The following is a 22495-nucleotide window of genomic DNA, read 5'->3' as shown; positions in this document are numbered from 1 at the left end:
AAAAGATTTTGGGCTGACAATCAGACTACTCCTTACACAAAGCACAGCAGGAAACCTGCACCAGTAGAAGATGAAACCAGTAAGTGAAAGGGGAATAGCTCTTCTTGCAGCTTAGCAGGCTTGGGTCTATGAGGGCTGGCTTTAAAGGAAAATTTGCACAAAGAAAGCATGCAGGCTTAAAAACATGTGTTGTTTAAAAGCTGCTTCAAAAGAGACAGGAGTCTCTTTTTAGGCAAGTAAGCCAAGGGAAGAGAAGTCACATTCTAATCATTAGTCACAGTTCAGTATGCTGTAAACATCAATTCTGAGAGCATTGGTGTACTGAGGTAAATATTTGGAGTATTTTTTTAATTTTTTAGTAAATTTAATATAAAAATGGAGTATTTCAAAACTGTGGTTCATCAAAAGACTGAAGCAAAAATTTACAGTGCAGTTAATGGACAAAAAAACGAGACTTAATTTCATCTTAAGTGTATTGAGCTCCTTTTGGATGTTATTATATTGTTTACATGAATCCAACTACTTGCTGGATAATGGGTTTCAGTTTTTATTTAGTTTTATTTTATTTTACTAAAATCCAGTCTGATGTTCCAGCCAACACACACATTATTCTGAAGATTTATGGGTAACAAAACTGTTTCCTGTGATTGATGCAGAGTAATTAGTATCACCTCTCTGCTTTCAGTACGATGACTCATAATAATATGGTACATAATTAACTGTAGTATTGTAACATATATAAACATAAAAAACAAAGGGGGGCTATTCTGACACCATTCTGATCACACAGAATAATTTTTTTTTATTAAGTACTTATAAAAAAACAAACAAAGAAGAAAAAAAATTAAGACCTTTTCAAATACATCTCTCCCAATTACAAGGAGATTAAAATCCTGTGCAATGGCTTCAGATCATTGCAAATTTAAGGTGCCATGTTCTTTGTGTAAGATTCTAGGGCAAGATTCATTAAAGATATTTAATATGGTAGGATTAGTAGCTCTGCTTCCCTAGACCACCAAATTCAAAACCCAAACTAATCTTTTTTACCTCCTTTTACTTCTCCACACTGGTTTATAGAAATGTAGCATAGAATGAACCAGAAATGGCTCAATGAAATTATCACTTACGGTTTATTGTGCTGAAACTTTCATTTGGTGTTGTAGTTGTCACTTTTACCACTGCTTGTGTTGTTGTATCTTGTGTTATACCTTGTGTAGCATTCGACAAAGAAGACATGGATGCTAACAAAGGAAAGACATTCAATTTATTTCCTTTAGTTTTGTATACACACATATGCACACACACAAAACACACCTATTTCCCCGCTTGAAGTCTAATTTTAAATTATCAAAAGTATATTTAATTTAAATTGAAGATCAACAGGGATAGGACTCCATTCACTGCAGAGGAAGCCACTCCCTGTCCCACAGGTGGGTCATCCCACTGAAGACAAGTGGTAATACAGTTAGAAGTCCCAGACTGGAGCTGCCTGGAGCCTGATGGGGAAGAAGCTCCTGCACACTCCTGCAAGGTTTCAACAAAGGGTTCACTATCCCAGAACAAGAGGCACTGCTGCTTAGTTTCCTGAATGCCCACTGGAACATCATCAACAACTAACTGAAAGCAATTTTCACTTACTGTTTGTGATGGATTCAGTTGTAGCTCCAATTACAGTTGTTGTTGGCACTGACGCTTGCGATGGTGTTACTTGTGAAGTTGATGTCTTCATAGATTCTGTTACTGCAAGGAAGGCATTCACATCTTAATTGATCTATTTTATCATGCATAAACAAACATCACATACCTCCAGCTGCATTCTCTCACCAAGCAGTGAATTTCTGTTTTAAGTCTCACCCTTACAGAGTTTTCTTACCCATTTTTGAAGAGGATTCAAAGGGTATATGGTTGGTTTCAGAGGGGAGGTTTGGCCTGTGAACAATCTACAAGTTGCCTACTGAAAATTAGCAGCTGTATCTACCAGCCAGCTCCTAAAGGAGAGGTGCTTGATATGACTTCCAAGGGAAGAGGTGAGGGGAAAGGATCCTGGTGTAGATGGATGAGTTCACTGTGCTGGACTACACCTCTGACCAGCCCTTTGCTGCATACCTGTTTATAAGGAGGGGGGATGTAAAATCCCCATAAAGAATTGTGAGTGACACACGGGAACAGAGTTTATAGGTCCCAGGTAAAGAGCTGAAGGGGAAGAGACTCTACTAGTCTTTGTGCAATTTTCCCCTCCTCTCTCTGCCTGTCCGCCTTGAGCCACATTCAAGTCTTCATCATTGGCCAGCTTTCCTAGATCCTCTTCCTCTGCACCCAGATTTCTGGGGAAAAAGGGCACCCAGCAGACCTTCCTCTTTGGAGTGCAGCAAAGCTTAGGAGATTGTGCACGGTATGAATAATATTCTCTAGTAAGTGATATTCCCTGGGGTAACTCGGTGGCCTTTTTACGATGACATGACTAAGGCAATAGCAAGGTTTAAATCAGTGTCTCTTGCTGTGCACGGATGGCATACTGCAGGTCCCATGTGGCCCAGGCACTTGCTCAAGGGAACGGACTGACTAAAATACTGCCAGGGATTCTGGACTAAACAAAACTCTGTAACTAATAATTTTGAGAGTCCAGCTTTCAATTCTGTAATCTAATGCAAACAGAAAGTGCTACAGGTGCTCATTTAAATACCTACAACTACTACTTCTACCTACCTACTACCTCCTCTAGCACTTTTAACAGATGGGATACATGAAAGAATATGTAATGTAATTTTCTCTCATAGGACTTTAATATATCTAAATGTAATGTTCACACCAGAACTTTTAAAATACATCTTATAGTCTCTTTCTCTGCTCTCAGTTTTCTGGCTGTTCACCTAGAATAAGCAGTGCCTCAAAGAATGGACCTCCTTGCTCCACACTCACAAATTTCTTTAGTCTCACAGTGGGTTTCAGATGCGTTTCTCATGGGCATAAGTAACAATGCTGCTTTCCCTTCTGCGACAAAAAGCTGCAAGAGAAATTTCAGTGAAACATTCAAGGAGTTCATTCACTGTGAGGTGTTTGGCCTTTATGGAATGCCTTTTAAACAGACATGAACAGCATGGTATTTGAAACATAAAAGAGCTGCAACACAGTTTGAAAAGGACTAATTCTTCTGCTGTAATAAACATAACATTAGGCATACTTCACTTGGTTGTATCTTATTCACTTGCATTACTTGCATGTCAAGTGTATACTTCATAATCTCAGTGCTTTCAGCTCCACAGCAGACTCATTAGTATCTCTAGTTATCAAAAATCAGAATACCATGTTCGTGTTTTCTTCTCTCACATGCATCACTCATTAAAAGCAGCAGTCTTCAATATTGAGACTAATAAAGGAGTTGATATTTAGCTCACATGAATGAATCATGACCAATATTGATTTTTCATAACTTTCCATAACAAAGATGCACAATAAAGAAAACTGAATGTGTCAGTTAAAGACGTAAATCAGAATCCCAGACTTTTACTATCTGAAGCAGGTGTTTTCTCTGTTAGGTCTGCATCATTTTAGTACTTGAAAGTTTGATCTGGTTAAATCAATCCCCAAAAAAAGAGAGACCAAATGGAGCTTTTGAAATCGAGGGCATTGGTGCCATCCTCTTATCCTGAAATGTGAATCTTGACATCAACAGTTTCAAGAAGTTATCAGCAGCATTTCGGCAAATGACAGGTTCATGCAGATGTAATCTCGTCTATCAGCTGGCATGTATTGGGTATTTCTTTACTATCAAAGTCCACCTTCCTCTTTTGTCATTCTACATCCATCAAATCAGCTACTTCCTGCTGCCATATGTCTTAACTGATGCTGTTACCCAAATCATTCTCAATCTGATAACTTCTTGAACTGTCAGTCTTTGGTAATTTATTAATATCCAATCTCACTTGAACCACTCTTGAGCGTATAGGAACTCACAGAATTTCAATCTTTTTCACCAGAAACAAAAATGTAGCCCGTTCAAACCAACTGTCTCCATACTAAGATACTTCAATCCTTTCTTTGCAACAGTGTTTCATAATCACCCTACATGAAATAATTCACCTGATTTCTCTCTGAAGTTGGAAAAGCTGAAAACTAAAAAAACAGGGGCTTCAGAACACCAGATAAGGGTGAATTTGAACTCTTACCGGATTTTGATCCTGATGCAGAAATGGTTGAACTGAGAGTAGGGGTTGGAATGCCATCTTCTGAAATAAGCACAGAAAGAATCATATTAATTCTGCCACCTTCCAGATCTATTTAGCACTACATAGTCATATTAGCAGAGAGCAGCAAGACCCTTCCTGGAAAATCAAGTTCAGAAGCCTATCAGCAGAAGCAACTACATCACACAACTCTGCGAAAATCTTTTCATGCTGTATCCTAAATCTATTCATTTTGCCCTCACTGCTGTAATGTGGAGCATTTTCTACTGCCTCCCACCTTGGACTGCACATTGTTTTCCAACAGGTGTCTCCAAGACTAGTTTGAGGGGAAAAAATGGAGCTATTAAAAGTCTTTCTTTATCTCCTCCTCTCCTTGAGTACAACCACATCTGCTCTGAGTCTTCAGGATGGAGGATTAACTAAAATAACTGTCCACAGGAGAAAGCATCCATTCTCCTGCCTTGAAATAATAAAATTGTACTAGCTCCCTGGCTAGTATAAGCAGTTCAGGAAGTGTTTTCAACAACCCCTTGGTCCCTATATGTGAGAGAAAAAGGAGAATTCATAAAACATGGCTTGAGAAGCACCAGGTTGAGTAATGACTGGCTTTCCCCACTGCCCTGAAGGCAGTGCTTCAGCTATCGGGATTTTACTGCAGTAAATTATGCCAGTCTTAAAAATTCCAGGTCAAGTTAGTAGGTGGGTCTTTGATATTACAAAACAAACAAACCATCCAAAAAAGAGACCCCAACAAACAAAAAGCAAAATAATTTCTGTATTTTCTGACTGTACTGAAAGGTTGTTGGCTTCAAACAAGATTTTCAGTCTTGTTGGTTGGTTTGTCCATGATTTTCTACTGAAAGAAATTAGGGGGTGATGAAGGGGGTGAAAAAACTACATTGACTCAGAAGCAGTGACATTTCTCAACCATTTTACACTGCTGTGAGACAAGTGTGGGTACATTTGGGGAGGACTAGATCAACTCTGTAACTGAATGGGAGAGGAAAATGGCACAGGCTAATCCCCTAGTGCTTTCAGGTTTGAAGCGTGACATCCTGTCATGCTGCATTAGCATCCTGTAATACAGACATCGCAAAACTGAGTCAGGACAGCATGTCACTATTCTTCTGTGACTCTATTCATGGTAATATCTGCTGGCATTCTCTCTTTTTTTTGGCTACAGGGCAGAACAGTCAGTTGTGTTCCCTTTGCTCAGTGTGCTGCGCTCCGATTAACATTTCACGACCACCACCCAAGGCCTGCCAGAGTCACAGATCTAACCTGGAAAAAAATCCAGCATAATACAATTGCAGGAATATATTAAAGTCTAATCAGATGAGCCCTTACAACTCCGCTTCCAGCAGTGTATTTTCAGCCCTCTTGGCACCTGTGTGTTTCTAAGGGGTCTCAGCCTGTTCTCAGTGAGCCCCAGTTCCTTGAGTACTTTTCTAGGGATGCTGCTGCCTTCATAATGCCTCGTCACACTACATGCTGGGCCAGCTTGTTGTGAGCATGTCCTACACAAAGTTAAATGTCTCCCCTACGGGCCTGCTGCTGCCCCAGCTCTACTCCCCAGAACACATGGATACACTCTGACTGTGTACAGTCTCTTGCACACTCCATTTAAAATATAGATTTTCCTGCCATTTAGTTCCCCAGTCAGAATAATGCTTCATAACCCACACATGAAATACTTGGAAAAAAAAATTTATCCAAAGAGACCTAAAGGCAATCTTGTTTCCCTAAACATCAAGCATTTTTCCATCTCTTCATTCTCACTATGTGCTGCTGACAAAGCTCATCTAATCCTCCACACCACAAGGCCACAGCACTAGAACAGAATGTTTTTTCAACAGTGCCTACATTTCATATGGTTTTGTTTTAACATCTCTCAGTAGCTACCATATCTGTAACACCAGCTAAACGCACTAGCTGGCCAATTAGCTCATTCCTGAACTCATTTTTCTCAAAACTCTTCCCCTAACTCAGCATGACTTTCTGTGAAGCCCATTGAAATACTTAGATTATTCATCCTTTAAAGATGTTCCATTTAATAACCATGTTGATAGGCTGAGCTTTCCTCAAAACTAAAAAGAAAAGGGAATTTAAGGCACAGTTTTGTTATGACTCACTATTTGCTGATTTCATCACAGGTTAGAGATAAACTAAGGTAAATTCAATTGACAGAGTAAAATAAAGTAGAGTTTTATGAATTAATTTTTTTCTTAAAAAGGTGAATAATTAAATATGCTTCAAAAATAAGTTGAAAGCAACGTGCAAAAACAGGATTGTGGGGTGGAGAACTGGTTGATTAAAAGAAATGATAGAACTCGTGGCTTATTATGCTCTTATTTGCAATGTTAAGTTGTGACTAAGGAGAATCCTATGGAGGATAAAAGCAAGAGATCAAAAATGATCAAGAAAAGACTTTTCACCCAATAGAGACTGTTGTTAGACAAAGAGGGAGACAGAAAGCTTCATTTTTCTCCTTGTGTCAGGTTGCCTGCAGCCTCAGGTGATGGACAACTAAGTAAAGTTATAATTGCATGTTTTTTAGTAAATTTAGATGCAATGATCCCTTTGATATGAGAGTCCCTTGATCTACTCTGATGTGGGAGCAGCCAAAATCTATGCAGCAATTTCTCCCACACAGAAACTGCTGCCATTTGCTGTGCTCACTGGTAAGAAACTCAGCTAAAAGGGCATAGGTGACCTGTGATGTCTGGAGAACATGCAAGGAGCTAAAAGTTGCTCACATACCACATTGGGCTGATTAAAGGGATGATGGTGGTAGTGCTAAGATTGACAAAGAAAAAAGAACATGCCTTAGAGCAGATACCAAGGCAAGAAGAAATCAGAACTGGGAGAAAGATAACAGGATAGGAAGATGAGAGGGGAGGAGCAGAAAGGTCTAGAGACAGTAAGACAGTCAGGGTGGCAGGGAAAAATGAGAAGGATCTAAGAAGAGATCAAAGAACACTTGACACATGGTCATAAGACAAAACTGGAAAGAGAGTAACTGTTGTGGTTTTGTTGGTGTTTTTGGTGGTCCCTCCCTCCTCCCCCCCCAGGTTCACAGAATTTCCATTTATTGTTTTTCTGACTTGGATTTAAATAGTATATTTGCTCTAAAATGAAATCAACAGTACAGTCATTTGTATCTGGTCTTAAGATTTCCAAATGGACAAACTGAACCACTGAACTTACTATCTTCTTTTAAATTCAGAAGGAGTCTTTGAATTTAGACAGGGCTGACCAACAGCCACAGTTGTCCTCAAACTGCAGCTTTTGATGCAGGCTTCAGCCTCCAAGGTCTGAGCTTGGAGTTCTTATAATTCCTTACCTCTCTCTCTCATTATTTTTGCCTTTACACTGGGAAGACTAAGATAAGCGGGCTCTGACCTTGTGTTAATTAGGGGCCCGTTATTGCTATAATCAAGACAGAAAAAAAAGAAGAAATGACTGCATGATATTAAATCGGTAGTTCTGTTTATATCCTACAGGATACTACAGGGCACAAACCACAAAGTTTAAAACACCACATGAAACAGATAACACAAAACTGAATGCGAAAGCAAAAACATTTTTAAAGATTAATAGATTGTTCAAAGTAGATATGGATTATATTCATTACATGAATTACTGAATTTAAGTGCTGTCTGGTTTGGCATCAATATCTGATTTTGAAAAGACATTATTTTTATGGAAAACTCACTATAATTACAGAAATAGCAAGTGAAATGGCCTGTTCGGCATTTTTTCACTTGACCTTGCACTAGGTAGGCAAAAGCATTTCACTAAAATCCTTCTGTTCAGAAGGACCAAGCTACTTGGTCCAGCTTCAGAAGGGTTTTAAGAAGGGTGTGGATTCATGGAGGTGGGGAGTTTTTGGAGAACCATAAAAATCATCAGGAGCCTCGAGAAAAATAACTGCTCAGGAAGGACCGCAAAAATTGCATTTGTTTAGTTTAGAGACAGAAAGATTAATGGAAGGCACAACAACAGCAGTCAGCAGGTGAGGGGCTGCAGCAAAGACAAAGGACTATAATTATTATTATAACATCCACTGAGGATGAAATGAGAGGCAATGGACAAGGAAAATTTGAACTGTAAACTCTGCAGGTTTTTTGGTGCCTGTGTCAAGCTGTTGGTGTAACAGCCAAAAACTGGTATTTTAACCGTTTTGCTGATAAGGATGTAATACGTTCCCACTCAAAACCAGACCACTGCCCAACAGGCTGTAGCTAGGAGCAATTACCAAAAAGGTGTCCTGAAGAAACCTGTACATGTTAGTTCCCTGCTTCAAGGCTATAAAGCAGAATTTACAATTGGTGTTTTTATACCATGTTTGTTTACTGTGTATTATCATAGAATGGTTTGTTTTGGAAGGGACCTTAAAGACCATCTAGTTCCAACTTCCCTGCTGTTTGCATGGATGCCTTCCACTAAAACAGTTTGCTCAGAGCTCTATCCAGCCTGGCCTTGAACACTTCCAAGTATGAGACATCCACATCTTCTCTGGGCAAACTGTTCCAGTACCTCACCAGCCTCACAGGAAAGAATTTCTTCCTTATATCTAATTTAAACCTACTCCCTTTCAGGATGTTATATTATGGTTGGTTGTGTGACCCCGGGTCTTTGCAATGACATACAAGTCATGGAGAGGTCAAAACTGTGTTTTTGCTTTCTGTCTTACCATGCCATCAGAAATAAATAGTGATCTCTTTCCAGCAAATGGTAATTCTGCCAGCCCTTATGACCATGATAGAGCCTCCTGTAACAGCTGCTCCAGCAGTACCCATGTAAAGACTGTACAATTCATCGAATATTTTACCCTTTGTGGAAAAAGTTATAGCTGTCCTTGTAAGAAAATCTGGCACTAATCTTCTCAGAGTTCCCAAGAAATAGCTGCTGCCTGACAACGTGCACAGCCTGTTTACTCTTACCTTGGAGCTCTGTTGTCTACTATGTTTTCTCTTTCATTTTTATTTATTGCTGCTTCATCTCTTCATTCTCCTATCTGATCTTTCCCCAGGCCCAATGTAGTTCTTACATTTCTCTTATTTCTGTTTTCAGTACTTATTCATCTTTCTTTCCCAGTGCATGATCTTTTACCCTAACCTTGAGATAAATTTCTTTTTTCTTCTGTAATGCATTTTTGTGTAAAGATTCATATAATCTCGGAAGAAAAAATAAAATTTACCCAGATGATCTCCCATCTGCTAGTCACTGCACACTGTTCTCTTGTGTTGACAGCAAACCCAAGTCTTAGGCACTGCTCAAAATCCTACTCAGGTCCTTCAAACAGAATTGAAGTGCACCTGGATACATTAATTTAGGAGTCAATCTTAAGGTTTAATTCCTGATCTAGAACTAAGCCTTCTACATGGGCCTTCTACCTGGTGAGGTTTAGCATATAGGTGCCCTTGGCCTTTCCTCTTGAGTAATGTTTTGTGGAGGCCCAGGTTGCACTTCCAGCCTAGGCAGAGAAGGTAAGGTGCTACAGTGTTCAGGAAACCCAGGCTCAGCTTCCTGCACAGCTTCAGGTTAATATTCTGCCAAGACACATAAAAAGATGTTTTAAAGCAGCTACCACCAATGGTTATTGCTGGTTTGTAACAATATGGTGCTGGACAGTTCTTCAAGGATCTACCTGATTTCCTGCATGTCTGTGGCATCCACACTGCAGTGCTGTGCTACCATAAATAGTGTGTTGGTTTGTCAGTTTACATCTCTCCTGGATATATCATCACACTTAAGGTACATGGCTATAAGTGCAGAGTAGAGATTACTCACAGAATCATAGAATGGGAAAGGCTGGAAGAGACCATAGTGGGTCATCTGGTCCAGCCTCCCCATGGTCACAGGTTAGTCACTGATTGACAAACCAAAAATGACAAACCAACACAATGCAAATTATTTAGAAAACCAGCAGGCACTGCAAAAAAAGTCTTATAGGAAGCATAGATGCTTCCATTCACAAAAACTATCATTCGACATGTACTATTAGAAGAGGTTTAAGTGCAATTTTAACAATATTGGTTGAAACTGTCAATTCCTTTCTTCCTATTCAAAACCTCTAAGATCACAAATACAAATGTATACATTAAACACTACAGAAATAAATAAAACAAACAAACAAACAAACAAATCTCCAGACCTGCAGATATTTTGTTCTGAAAGAATTAATTTTATAGAAGTAATACTGTTTCTAGTACATTTCATCTTTAAGGACTCCTACTTTAAATCTTTCTTCTATAGTCATGTCAACTAGATTTTAAATGGGAATCAAGGTTCTGATGTAATCCTGTGACTGGTTGAAGCTAGTAATTGTGTCGTAAAGGATATTAAATTAAACAAAGCCATTTGCAAACTTCATGAATTTGAAGCAAACTCAAAGAAAAGTACAACTGTTATGTCTTTGTATTTCTTTAGTATGCTAAAGCAACACACAAAGCATGACATGCCTCACACATACATTCAGATGGGTTTGTAATAGGGCCTGCCCACAACTATTCATGCTGCGGCAGCACTTGGTGAAAGAAAAGCTGTGTCCCTAGTAAGAGTCCCATGCTGGATCACTGCCACTTCACTATCACTAAAAGTCAGAATTGCAAAGTGTTTTTCCAGCCTGGCCTCACAATGGTTTTGCACTGCTGCAAATGCTCTTAACACAGCCTCCCTTGACGTAAGCCATTTTCCACCCCAGGATTGAATATCTTACAGTGGCAACCGGAAGGACAAAGTTACACCAATCACGCTTAAGGCAAACCCCTGTGAGATGTAGTTAGATACTACAGGTACAAAACGATAAGGCAGGGAGAAAGGCCACATTCTTTGCTGCCTATGCCAACCAGCTGGAAGCCTGTGGTTCCCACTGCCTAGGGAGGTGGGAAACCACCTCCCGTTTGCCAAGCTGTTACCTTCCTTTCAGTCACGTCTCTCTTCAGCACCAGTCCAAAATCATAATATACAATCCTACATGTGGAGATCTTACACTTTAGTTCAACTTTCTACTTCACTGTGGCTACGGGTCCTGGTTTGTGGACTGGTGTCACACAACAGAGACAATCTGCTATAAAAGAGTGGGAAAATCTTATAGGCAGGAGCACAGGGGAAGACACAAAGGCAGTAAGGAGAAGCTCCTGGGTCAGAAAGGCACAGCACTCTCCCTGCAGAAGGCAAAAGCACCTGAAAACAGGTGACAGAGATAGGCATTAGGGAAGTGAGAGCATAAATGCAAAGCCCCATAGCTGGAAAAGGAGGGACAGGTTCCTCCTGCATGGCATGGGAACAGGCAGCAGTGATTGGGGTAATATGGGACTTGGGTTCTGCAGAGGAAGCATAAAGTAAGTGGGCTGGAAGCAGCCAGCAGCAAGAGCTGAGGGAATGAAGAAAATGGAGGTAGGTGCCACAATTTCTCCAGCAGGGAACAGGGAGAAAGCAGGGAATGCAGCTTTGGTGCCAGCACTTGCCCCAGTGCTCACCCAGGTGTGTGGCATGACCCAACACCAGGCATTAGCAGGGAGCTGCTGGGAATTACTAATTCCCCAGGCAAATGGCATTGTTTCCACAAAGCCTGCTCCAAACACCCAGCAAACAGCTCCTGCACCAGGACCCACTACCCAGAGAAATACTGACAAAGCAGCTGCCAAGGACCAGCCTCAGCTGATGTGGGTTGTTGAGGGCTCCCCTCACCAAAACATTAATTAGAAAGGTGGGATGAGTGCCCCCATATTATTGAGTATTTGAAACAACCTGCATGCTTTGCCTCTCTGCATGTGTGGACATAGAAATCTGGGCACTTTACTAGCCAGCTTGATGGAGTTTTTTATTGCCTCAGAAGAAATGCAAACTCCCTATCAAAAGCTTTTAATCACAAGCTTTCTCATTGTGCCTTCTGCTCCTACGTGAAGCCTGGTGGATATCTTTATTACTGTGTACTACAGAGGGATGAATACATTGCTTGCACTCCATAAAACAATAAATGTGCTCAGCATGCTCATCAGCACTCCAGCCTGCTTTGAATGAAGGCTCCAAGCTCTGCACTTTTCTTTATTTAAACCTGTTAAACCTATTTAATAGGTTTTAATTAAACCCTTTAAAGCTATTTAAGCCACCAGATTGTCACCCTTTGATGCTGATATATTTGTTTGCCCATGTGTAAGATAAAAGGTAGGAGCTTATAAGGGCTATTTTATAGTATGAAAAACGAACTGCCACCCCCTCCTTGTGTTAGTCATGCTAAATAAATTTGGAAAATGTCTTTAATGGGTGCAATTTTATACAGAAAGCTTTTTAAATATTGTGCATTGCTGAGTAGAACAAGACAAAGAAATAAAGGAGAGCCTCTTCCCCTGCAACAGGAAGGAATAAGAGTATTGGTGTAAGTCACCTCCGCCCAGAAGGTGGAGAGAAAACTACGTCCTTCTCTGTGTAATGCTTGCAATGCTTTTTCCTTACCATGCTATTTGGAAGCCTATTTTTGTTTCCCAGGAAAGAGTGTGTTTGGGTAGGGCAGATATAAAACAGCCAGAGCGGAAGCTGAGCCCAGGTCAATCCATAGCTCTCCTTTGCAGTGTGCTGCAGCAGTTAGTAAAGTCCTAGTTCTTCTGCTTTATGTTTGAGATCCAAATGCATCTCCAGCAACATGACTAATTGTACAATTCAGGAAAGGGTCACTGCAGTGTCTGCTATGATGTACTTATTTTTAGAACATCCGGGATCAGCCTAGACACCCATTTGAGCTACACCCGCCCATGCCACTCTGTTCCTGACAAAGCTCTGAAAGCCTCTGGAGCATCAAAAACCAGTTCCTGTCAGAAAACTCTGTGGAAACATTGTGAATTGCTTCTATAATTAATGTAATTCCATGCTCAATGGTCCATTGAGACTCACTTCATCTTTTCCACACTGCCTGGAGCAAAGGTTAAATGGTACAGACTATCCCAAAGGGAAGGCCCCAAATGGGCTTTGCAAGCTCTGAGTGGAGTACAATCTCACTGGAGTTACTTTATATGCAAGGATGAAGGGTATACTTTGAAAATATCTCATCCCTCTAATTGGCACATATAGCTGATGAAGACCTCCTTACCTGTAAGTATCTTGCCCAGCTTATTGGAACTCTTGTTATTTTGAATTTCTATCAATTCACAACTGCTCAGATCAGATGCAAAACTGAAACTCTTTTCCCACATGCTTTATTCCTAGTAAAAAACCAAAGTTGTTACTCAGAAAGCACTTAAAACAGACTGTCAGTACTGAGGACCTATCAAAGAGCAGTGGGAACTGCTGCAGTAGCCATGTCAGCTCCCACACTGATAACCAGCTTCCTAGTGGAGCAGAGTGGCCCACATTCAGGATGCTCAGCCTTGTCAAAATCTCGGGTCCCAGTCAAGGCACTGGAAAGTCCTTTTGAGCTGGGAGCCATTAATCTCCTGTTGGTGAGCAGTTATAGACACCCCTTGTACTCCTATTGGCAATTAGAGTAATTTTATTCCCCATGACAATTACAACTACTGTGAATAAGCTGTTCCATTTCTACACAAACCCTTCTGCTCTTCTTCAGCCTCTTCTCCCAGAAATGATCAATTCCCATTTTCCATTTTGCATCTGGAAACCAGCATTTTCTGCCAGCTCTTGGAAATGGAAGCTGAAAGCAATTACGGAGGAAGCAGAGAGTGCACCACAAGAAAGTGTCTCTAAGCCAATAAGATGAATTGTGCACTAGTTCACCTAAATTCAAGAGCATTAAGATGTACCAGCCACATGACTCCATTAGCACAGGGAATGACACGCAAAAGGGAAATAATGGAATCCTCTGAAGCCATTTGAACTAGACAGGATAAAATGTGCAGAGAACCAAAAACCAGTCCTGCACTGGGAGGTTTTTTCTTCTAATACGTGTGCTGTGTCCTTCCCTTTCTGTCGTTAGCACATCCTGGGTATTGGGTTATTTGGCATAGATCTCTAGTAAGGTCTTCCTTTTGTTACATGTTGGAAACTAGTGAGTTGTTAGAAGTCCAATAGTTTGTTAAATATGTTTTCTGTCTTCTGAATCACAGCAAATATATTAATGCACTACTCTTATAAGAAGAAACCTTCCTAAAGAGAACCTAAAGGTGCTCTGCTGGAAGAGGTTTCTGACCAGCCAGCTTTTGGTGTAGTTACAATTTCTAAGAACTATGTGTTTAGTCTCAAAACAGAGTAAGACTCCACAGGATGTCCAGAAAGCTCCACAATTCAAAGAATTCAGTAGTTTCCAAAAAGAGATTTTAACAGTCCTGCGCAGGAATGAGCAACTACAATGAAACTGCACACTGGCCCCAAACATTTCATCTTGTCACAGATTTATGCCTTTATGACCATCTGTAGGAGTCAAGGGCAAATGAGGTTTGACAACTTGGCAGGAGTTTCAGAATCTGTAATTCCTGGGAAAAGAAAAAGCCCAAATTTTGGCTGTTAGAGACTTTGAATGGCCATGGAAGCATCAGCCATGTATCATGTCCAAAGTTGCCTTTCTCTATTGGACATGAGATCAGGAATTTGGGGGGGAAAATATTTGAATTTCACATTTTTTGAGAGTAATCCTCACCTATTTTTGCCATTTCACCTAACAATGTTTGGTGATATTTTTGCTTCCACAACCTTTGGATGAGTTTCCAAACACTGATATTTACATCACCTAGATTGCTGTGATATATAACCCATGCTGAGATGAGGAGGAATAATTCATCTGTCTGAAAAGATGATTTCAGACTGTCCTCACATGGGGATAGATAGCACCCCATGCACTAACATTTAGAAGGTTATCAAGACTGTATTTCAAATAAAACCCTAGATATAATGTTGAGCATGAGAAAAAGTAGGAAAACTAATAAAATCCAAAGCAATATATGGGGTTTTGATCACTTCAAGTGATTAATGTGCATTGAAAACACATCTTGACAAGTAAGTATTTTACAGAGAAAAAAAATACAAATCACTGGCCAGGGAGGTTTTTAAATCTCCTGGCACAATTTTTCTCAGACCAACTAAAATCCAAAGCTTTTGCCATTCATATCAGTAGATGCCTCAATAGCTAAATCTGTCAAGCCCCAAAATGACATTAATCTCCTGCTAAAAGTTATGAAAGAAGGAATCTGCAGGAAGCATACACATCTCATTAATATAATCATGGATTTAAACAATTTAACCCTAAAGTTTTGCTTACACTGATGCTCATCAAACCAAGTACCAGACTGAGAAATCACACCATTAAGACAAACTGAATGTGCTTTTTAGAACAATTACTTATCTTGTAGAAATCTTCAGACAGCAAGTCTGGTATAGTGCTCCCATCCCAGCAAAACACATAATTTCTTTAGAGTGATAAGGCAAGGCAGAAAGGTTCCAGCAGATAAATATGATGCAAAACTACGCGCCACTTGCTTTGTGGTTCCAGAAACCTGAGATGCATTGCTCTCTACAACATGTAGCTAACACACACCCAGGAGCATGTTAATGCCATTGAAAAAAGGAAAAAAGATTAAAACTTGTTGTAAAAATACTCTATTGATAAATAGGATAGAATTTGCACCTGTACCAAAGTCAGGCAAGCATCCACTTTCCCCACAAAAGCAGTGAGAAAATCCTTGCCCTGTTACTAGTTTGAAAGATAACCTTTGGAGCATTAGCTAGTTAGCCAGGCCTGAAAGGGGATGTTGTCTTCCCTGACTGCTGAGAAAAAAAAAAATCTTTCTGAATTAATTTGGACCCCTCCAGACCAGCCTCTAGGACATGTGAGGATGGCAGCAGAGGGCTTCCTACCCTCTTTCTACAATACCCCAGCAGATCACACTTGCTGAATTTTGTTCCAAGTCATTATATCAGCAAGCGATAATCAGCACAGTTTTCTCACATGGGGAGGTAGGGTCAGAAGGCACAGCGTAGAGACAGAATCATATTAAATTGTGTCAAACTTTTCTTAATGCAGGTAGGTCTGGCTGATACAGCATGCAGCTCTTAGGGCACCCAAGGGCCAATTCTGACAAGATGAATGCCAAGGTATCACTACCTGTATCTCAGTTGCTGGAATAATGATGGTGACTTCCATGGCAGAACACGGTGCAACTCAGGGGTTTGACCCTTCCATTTACATCTGGGAAACCTATTTTTAGAGGGCTAGCTGAACACAAAAGTAGATGTTTGTCTTCCAAGGGAGCCAAGTCTTTAATTCTTGACTTGTATTTGGAAGTAACAGCTACTACACACAAATCCAACATTGTCTCTCTGTTTTTCAAAAAAACCCCCAAAACATTAAAGGGTCTTTCTTGAGTTGTTGCAGCAAAAAATACAAACAAACAATACCTTCTCTGCCTCCACTTCATGAGGGCCACAAGTAATAAGGATGGCTTTCCATGCAATTTTACTGTCTTTAGTCTTTTAAGTTAGTCTGACTATCGAATAGTGCCAGTTCAAAGTATTCCCTTCCCTAGGTTAAGAGTTCCTTGGAGATTACTTTTAATTCGTACTTTTTCAGGTTTTTTACATAGGACTCAGATGTATAAAAAATTTGAGGCCAGATTCAGGGTACTTTTCCTATTTAGAAAAAAACATCCCACACAACCAAACAAAACCAAGCCTCAGCCAATTTTTTTTCCTAATTTATAATGGAATAAATATTAATAAGAACTCTAGGTTTAAATACAGATAAAAAGAGAAAGCTAAATAAAAAAGAAAACATTCTGGTAAATTTTCAGAGGAGACAGCCGTTTGTTGGGCATGGCATTATGTATTCTCAGGTTTGGAGCTGAATGCTGCAGGCAACTTGCCCTTCATATTCAATTTCCATTTATTTTGGCTGTAAATCACAAGCAAGCAGGTATCAAGCCATCTGCTTCTATCCTCAGTAAATGCAGTAAACTTGTCTTCAGCTTTGGGGCTAGAACAAGCAATTTTCTTCTGTCCAGTAATAAATACACCTTTAAAATCCATTAGGCAAAAATTGGCCCCATATGCAAAAGATCTAATGAATGAAAGTAATGTGGGGGCACGGGAAACAAAAAGGAACAAAACAAATCTGTACAGGGATAAAAATTCAATATTCAATTAAAGGTTATGATAATCTCCAGCACTATAATTTGATCTTTGACAAAGCTAGTTTTGCAAAATGCTAGGAACAGCGAAAATGCCAAATGCTTTTTTTTTTTTCGCAACAAGAAAATTCTCAAGGCGTTCAAAGTTTGGGCTCAAGCAAATTAAAGGTGTAAGAAATCCTTATGCAAAGCCTATTCACATTTCTCAAATTTTCAGAGATGAGACAATGATCCAACTGTGACAGTCTGTGTCTTGCTGGTCTTCTAGAGAACCAACACGAATAATAATCCAGACTGAGGGAAGACTATACTCAAAACCTCTAACTGCTCAAAATAGTTTAGCTAGTATTTAATTTTTAAAATGAATTTTTAAAAGACTTGAAGGCTTGTGAGCACAGTAGATGGAAAAGGAAAAGGCTATCCATCTCCTCTAGTTTACACCAACAAGAGCAGAATTCAGGCAGTTGCAAATACATGTAATCACTACAGGAGCCCTGGTTGAGTGGAACTTTTCTGAAGCTGTCAGCCTGGGAGTCAGGATTAATCAACTGCATTGTAAGGTTAGGATGCTCCACAACATCCCCTTAATGGGGAAGGGGGCTGGAAAACCTGTAGCTTAGGGCTGATCCACAATGTAATGGAATACATCTAAATTACTTCAGGGGCATTTGGACCAGGCTCTCAATGCCAAGACTTGCTCCTACCTTTCCAAAATAAAAAGCACCCTTGTTTTGTTTTTTTTTGTGCCATTAATTTTGACAGAGCACTTGGATAAAGTTACTGCTAGCTGTCAACAGGGGTCAGTAATCAGATGCTAATAAACCCACCCGCTGTACATATTCAACACGAGACAGTCCATTCCAGCTCCTACATTTGAGTACATAACCTGAAGGCATCCAGACTGATGTTAGGGGGAGCACAACCCACTCTTCTCTGCTATCAGTTCTGCAAGAAACCAACCTGGGTGCCTGAGTGAGAAGGATGCTGTGATGCTACAAGCACTTTGTGGAGGACATCTGCTGTGCTGTGTTGCCACACATTTGTGCAGACTCGAGAGCATTTGTATTTGATTACTATAATTTGACAATGTATTTTTTTACACATTCCAGTACTGTCTGTTTAAAGCTGGAAATGCTATAAATCAACGCAGAAAGCATTTCTATTTGAGTTGTTTTGGAACAGGTAAGAATAAAGAGCAATATACCAGGAGGACTGAACACCTTGAGATGAGCACGAAGGAACTCCTGTTTTAAGTATGTCATTTAACTTCCAAAGGGTTGAGAAAAGCCTTGAGAGGAGGGATGAGCTGTCAGGAAGCTACCAACCTCCACATTTGAACATAACTGTGCCCCTAGTAACGTGCTGACACGATCTCACCAAAACATTAGGGGCTTTTGAGGATGCAAGGTCCCAAGAAAAATTAGAAAATTGCAAAGAAAGGCACTGCCAGTACACAGGCTGAATACAAAGCATGAAATTTGGAAGCTCTACAGGAGACTTGGTGCTTTCTTTACTAACCACAGTGGAAACATCCTTGTCCACTTCAGTATGATACACAAAAATACAAAGACAGGCAACTTGTGTGTATTACATGAAAAGGTTGCAAGCCCACAGAATACTTGTCTTTGTAAGCTTTGAAGGCACAATACCCCAAAACCTGGGAGAGGGAATATTAAAACACCGGGGTGTGATTTGACCTTTTAAGATACTAAAGGTGTTCCTAAGCAACCGGAAAAAAGTCTTGCTACTGTCTCCAGTGTTCAAAAAAGGGAGACTGAGCACAAGGGAGATTAGTGTTAGCCTCTTTACCATCAGTTCCCCTCTTCAGATTATAAAATCTTGCCATTACAGCCCAGGACACTTTGGGGATCACAAAAGTGGAAATCCAAATACTCGTTCCAGCTTCATATTACAGACAATAAAACCACTTCTGTCTTAACAGGTTGATGTATGGGGTAGCCTGAAGAAAGCTTGACCAGATTATGCACCTTTACTTTCACAGGGTAGAGACATACTCCAAATTTTCCCACAAATATTCTTAATTGTGAATTTACCAACAGAATTTCACTACCATATCTACCTTGCAATAAAGCATTTAAAAATACTTTTACAGAAACAAAATTGTTCAGAACAAATGTACCATATATAAAATTTGCTTATTCACTGTCATCAGTTCTACCACATTCATATCACGCAGAGGAGGGAAAATCCTTTTTAAAGAAAGGATTGTATAAAGTTTACAGAATTCCTCCCACCTTTGCATGTTGCTTTCTGGTAAGCTTTATGGACTGTTGTGTTAAATATGCTCTTTTTGATGCAACTCCACGTTGCTTTTCACAAATTGTGAAATTAAAGCTTCAACAATGACAGGAAGGCTATTTTTACTAGGAGTAGCAGACAGAGAATAAATAGTACTTCAACACAGACTTTCAGGGCTTGTACTTACTTAACATAGTTTTAAAAGCAGTTCTTTCTGTGGCACAAGCTTATTTTTAATCTCCTTTATTGATTTACTTCCCTAACAGCAGTGAGCCCAAGCAACAGTGTAAGATACATCACAAAAGACCAGATTTTAACACATAACATGAGCAAAAGTTGATTAACTTTGTATAGATCAGTTAATCTATTATCTACTTTCTATTAGATACCCATCTAATAGATAGACATCTATTAATTATCAGTTTTTAAAGTTCTGATTCCTAGATCCCTTGCAGACAATCTGTAGGCATTTGTGGAAGCATTGGCCCAGAGGGTCAGCAAAGGAAAGTGCAGACAAAAGGCAGATTTTACTTCAAATGTATCTTTTGACAAAGGTGATAGACTCTGGCCGTTGTTGCAGTTTCTCTCATCCCTTCAGGGCAATTAGTTAATTTCACTTTAAAAGCATGATCTTTCAAGCTGAAGAATAATGAAAACATCAGTTCAGTGACCACGTGAACATCATAAAATTTGATTAAATCTGTGCATTTGAGAATCATGTTTAAAGAATACAGCACTTAGTAACTAATATCACCCCTAGGCTTGCATCCCTCAGTATGTGGCACTTGATAAATTTTGTAAGCCCCTATATCTTTGGGGACAAAACTAAAATAATTTCTGAGAGATACTCTTGGCCAAACTTATTGCTGGCATAGTGCCAGGGAAATCCATCAGAATAGATCTGATTTGCAAGAACATTAATTGCAAAATCTTTCAGACATTTCAATTCCCCCCCTAAAGCCATCTGTACAAAAGACGCTTTATTTCTTAGAAGAAAAACACAACTGAAAACTTTTGTAAATATATCTCCAATTTTAATTCCTCTCAGATTTAGGAGCTTCATGATACCTAAAACGAAAGCTGTCACAAAAATACAATGGCAGGAAAGTTTTTTCATAGAACACATGTAACTCAACTACCAGTTAGTACCTTCTTTTCCTCCAACACACAGTCTTTCAATCACTGCAGTGGAGAAAAAAAAAAAAAAGCATCCAGCTACTGACGGCTAAGCTTTTGCTCACAAAACACCCCACAAATGTGACAAGTCTATCCAAGAAAGCCAAAGAACTTACCTCCCACAGCACAAACACAGAGTACAGCTAAGAAAAAGAAGGCAATTCCCAGGAGCTTCATGCTTAGTGGTTGTGGTGGTAGTGGTGGTAATGCTGTCAGCCCTCCCTTACACAGCTGGGCAGGGAGTGCTCTCTCACTCTGGGGCAGGCCTTAATTACTCCATGGAAAAAGGTGTGTAGAGACTGTGCCTAGTCACTGCCCATTCCTGCTTATTTTGGGGACTTTGATAAAGAACAGGAGGAAACACAACATACTCCCTCTGGGAGTTCAGTACAGAGGAGATTTATTGTTTCAGTTCTTACAGGAACTCCTTTTCTTTGGCAGTGAACTGTGTTTTTGTTAATACGTTATTTTGTTCTTCTTCGGTCACGAGGTCAGGAAGGTTTCTGAACAGAGGCAAATCTTTCCTTAGAATATGCTATACATCACCAGCTTTCGTATTATAGTTTGTGATACTTTTAAAGGGGACATTTATGAGAAGTGAGGGAGCCCAGGCAGTGTGGCATAACACAGAGGAGCAAAACAAGCAACAGGAACTCTCATCTGTCTTGGTTTTGGGGTGCATAAAGTGACCTTGGTGAAAATCATAGCTGCTTCATGTTAAAGGTAGAGAGAGAATGCCTCCCTGAGAGAGCTGCCATCCTGAAACCAACAGGATGCAAGGGGCCACCAGAATAGGGCAAGGAAATAACTCCAGCAAGGTGCCCCAGCAGGGAGAGGTTCTGGGCTTCTCAGATTTAGAGCTCGGGTGTGGGTTTTTTCTTTAAATGGAAATGGATCCTCTTTACTTTTTTATTTTTTAAAAAATGTCAAAAGTTGAAATTATGGAAAGGTTTTTTTATTCTTCTGTATAGGTACTTGCTGGGCCATGGGATGGGAATACAGTCCCCAAAGCAAGCCTCTTACCTGGGCTGTCTAATCAACCACCACAGAATTGCTCTCTCCTCCTCAGGACCCACTGACCTGGGAAACTTTGGTATCCCTCTTTCTCACAGCCTTTCTCCAATTTCCATGGAAGAAATCTGAGCAGAGTTCTAGAGATAAAGGCTATCAAAGCATGTTCTTGTACTACTCTTGTGCTCTGTGCCTTGACGATTCAAGGCAGCTAGTGGCATTTAATCACAAAACTTCAACCACAATGAGAGTGCAGTGCAGTATGTTTGCTCTTCTCCCTCTTTGTCATCTCTCAGGAAAAACTGGTGGAAAAATTGACAAACAGCCTGACTCATTAAATAGTCAACTCTACTTATTTCAGTACTCAAGATTTATTTTTTTTTTCTTCATGACTTTTTCTCACTGTATGGGGAAGTTTTGGAATGGCTTCACATGCAGGAACTCCCATGAGCTAAGCCACAGTGCTTCCAACCACAGTGCAGTTTTATTCATGCGATGAGGAAAACGGTAGTAGCTCAGTATCATGTGTGGCATCATAATTGTTCAGGTTGGAAAATACCTTTAAGAAGATCACTAAGTCCAACCACTAACTTAGCACTGCCAAGTCCACCACTAAACCATGTCCCTAAATGCCACATCTGCACATCTAAATAACTCCAAGAATGGAGAATCAACCACTTCCCTGGGAAGTCCATTCCAGTGCTTGACAACCCTCTCTGTGAGGAAATTTTTCCTCATATCCAACCTGAACCTCCCCTGGAGCAACCTGAGAACACTTCCTCTTGTCCT

The 22495-nt window shown here is 40.0% G+C and overlaps 1 protein-coding gene across 3 annotated transcripts in view; it reads right to left on the bottom strand.

Moving 5' to 3' along the window:
• The window catches only part of EMCN (endomucin), a 55480-nt gene extending 34516 nt beyond the window's left edge, over window positions 1-20964 (bottom strand). For all 3 annotated transcript variants that reach the window (XM_029962801.1, XM_029962803.1, XM_029962809.1), the window contains exons 1-4: window positions 20812-20964; window positions 4167-4226; window positions 1639-1740; window positions 1128-1241 (exon numbers count right to left, since the gene is read on the bottom strand). In XM_029962801.1, coding sequence (XP_029818661.1) covers window positions 1128-1241; window positions 1639-1740; window positions 4167-4226; window positions 20812-20872 — 337 coding nt within the window. In that variant the 5' untranslated portion in view covers window positions 20873-20964. The remainder of the gene's footprint in view (window positions 1-1127; window positions 1242-1638; window positions 1741-4166; window positions 4227-20811) is intronic.
• Window positions 20965-22495: the final 1531 nt, after the last annotated feature.

The sequence above is a fragment of the Manacus vitellinus genome, unplaced genomic scaffold, assembly GCF_001715985.3.
Source record: "Manacus vitellinus isolate BGI_N305 unplaced genomic scaffold, ASM171598v3 scaffold_0_pilon, whole genome shotgun sequence".
NCBI lineage: Eukaryota > Metazoa > Chordata > Aves > Passeriformes > Pipridae > Manacus > Manacus vitellinus.
The sequence above is the reverse complement of the archived record's forward strand: the minus strand, read 5'-3'. Positions and strand labels throughout refer to the sequence as shown.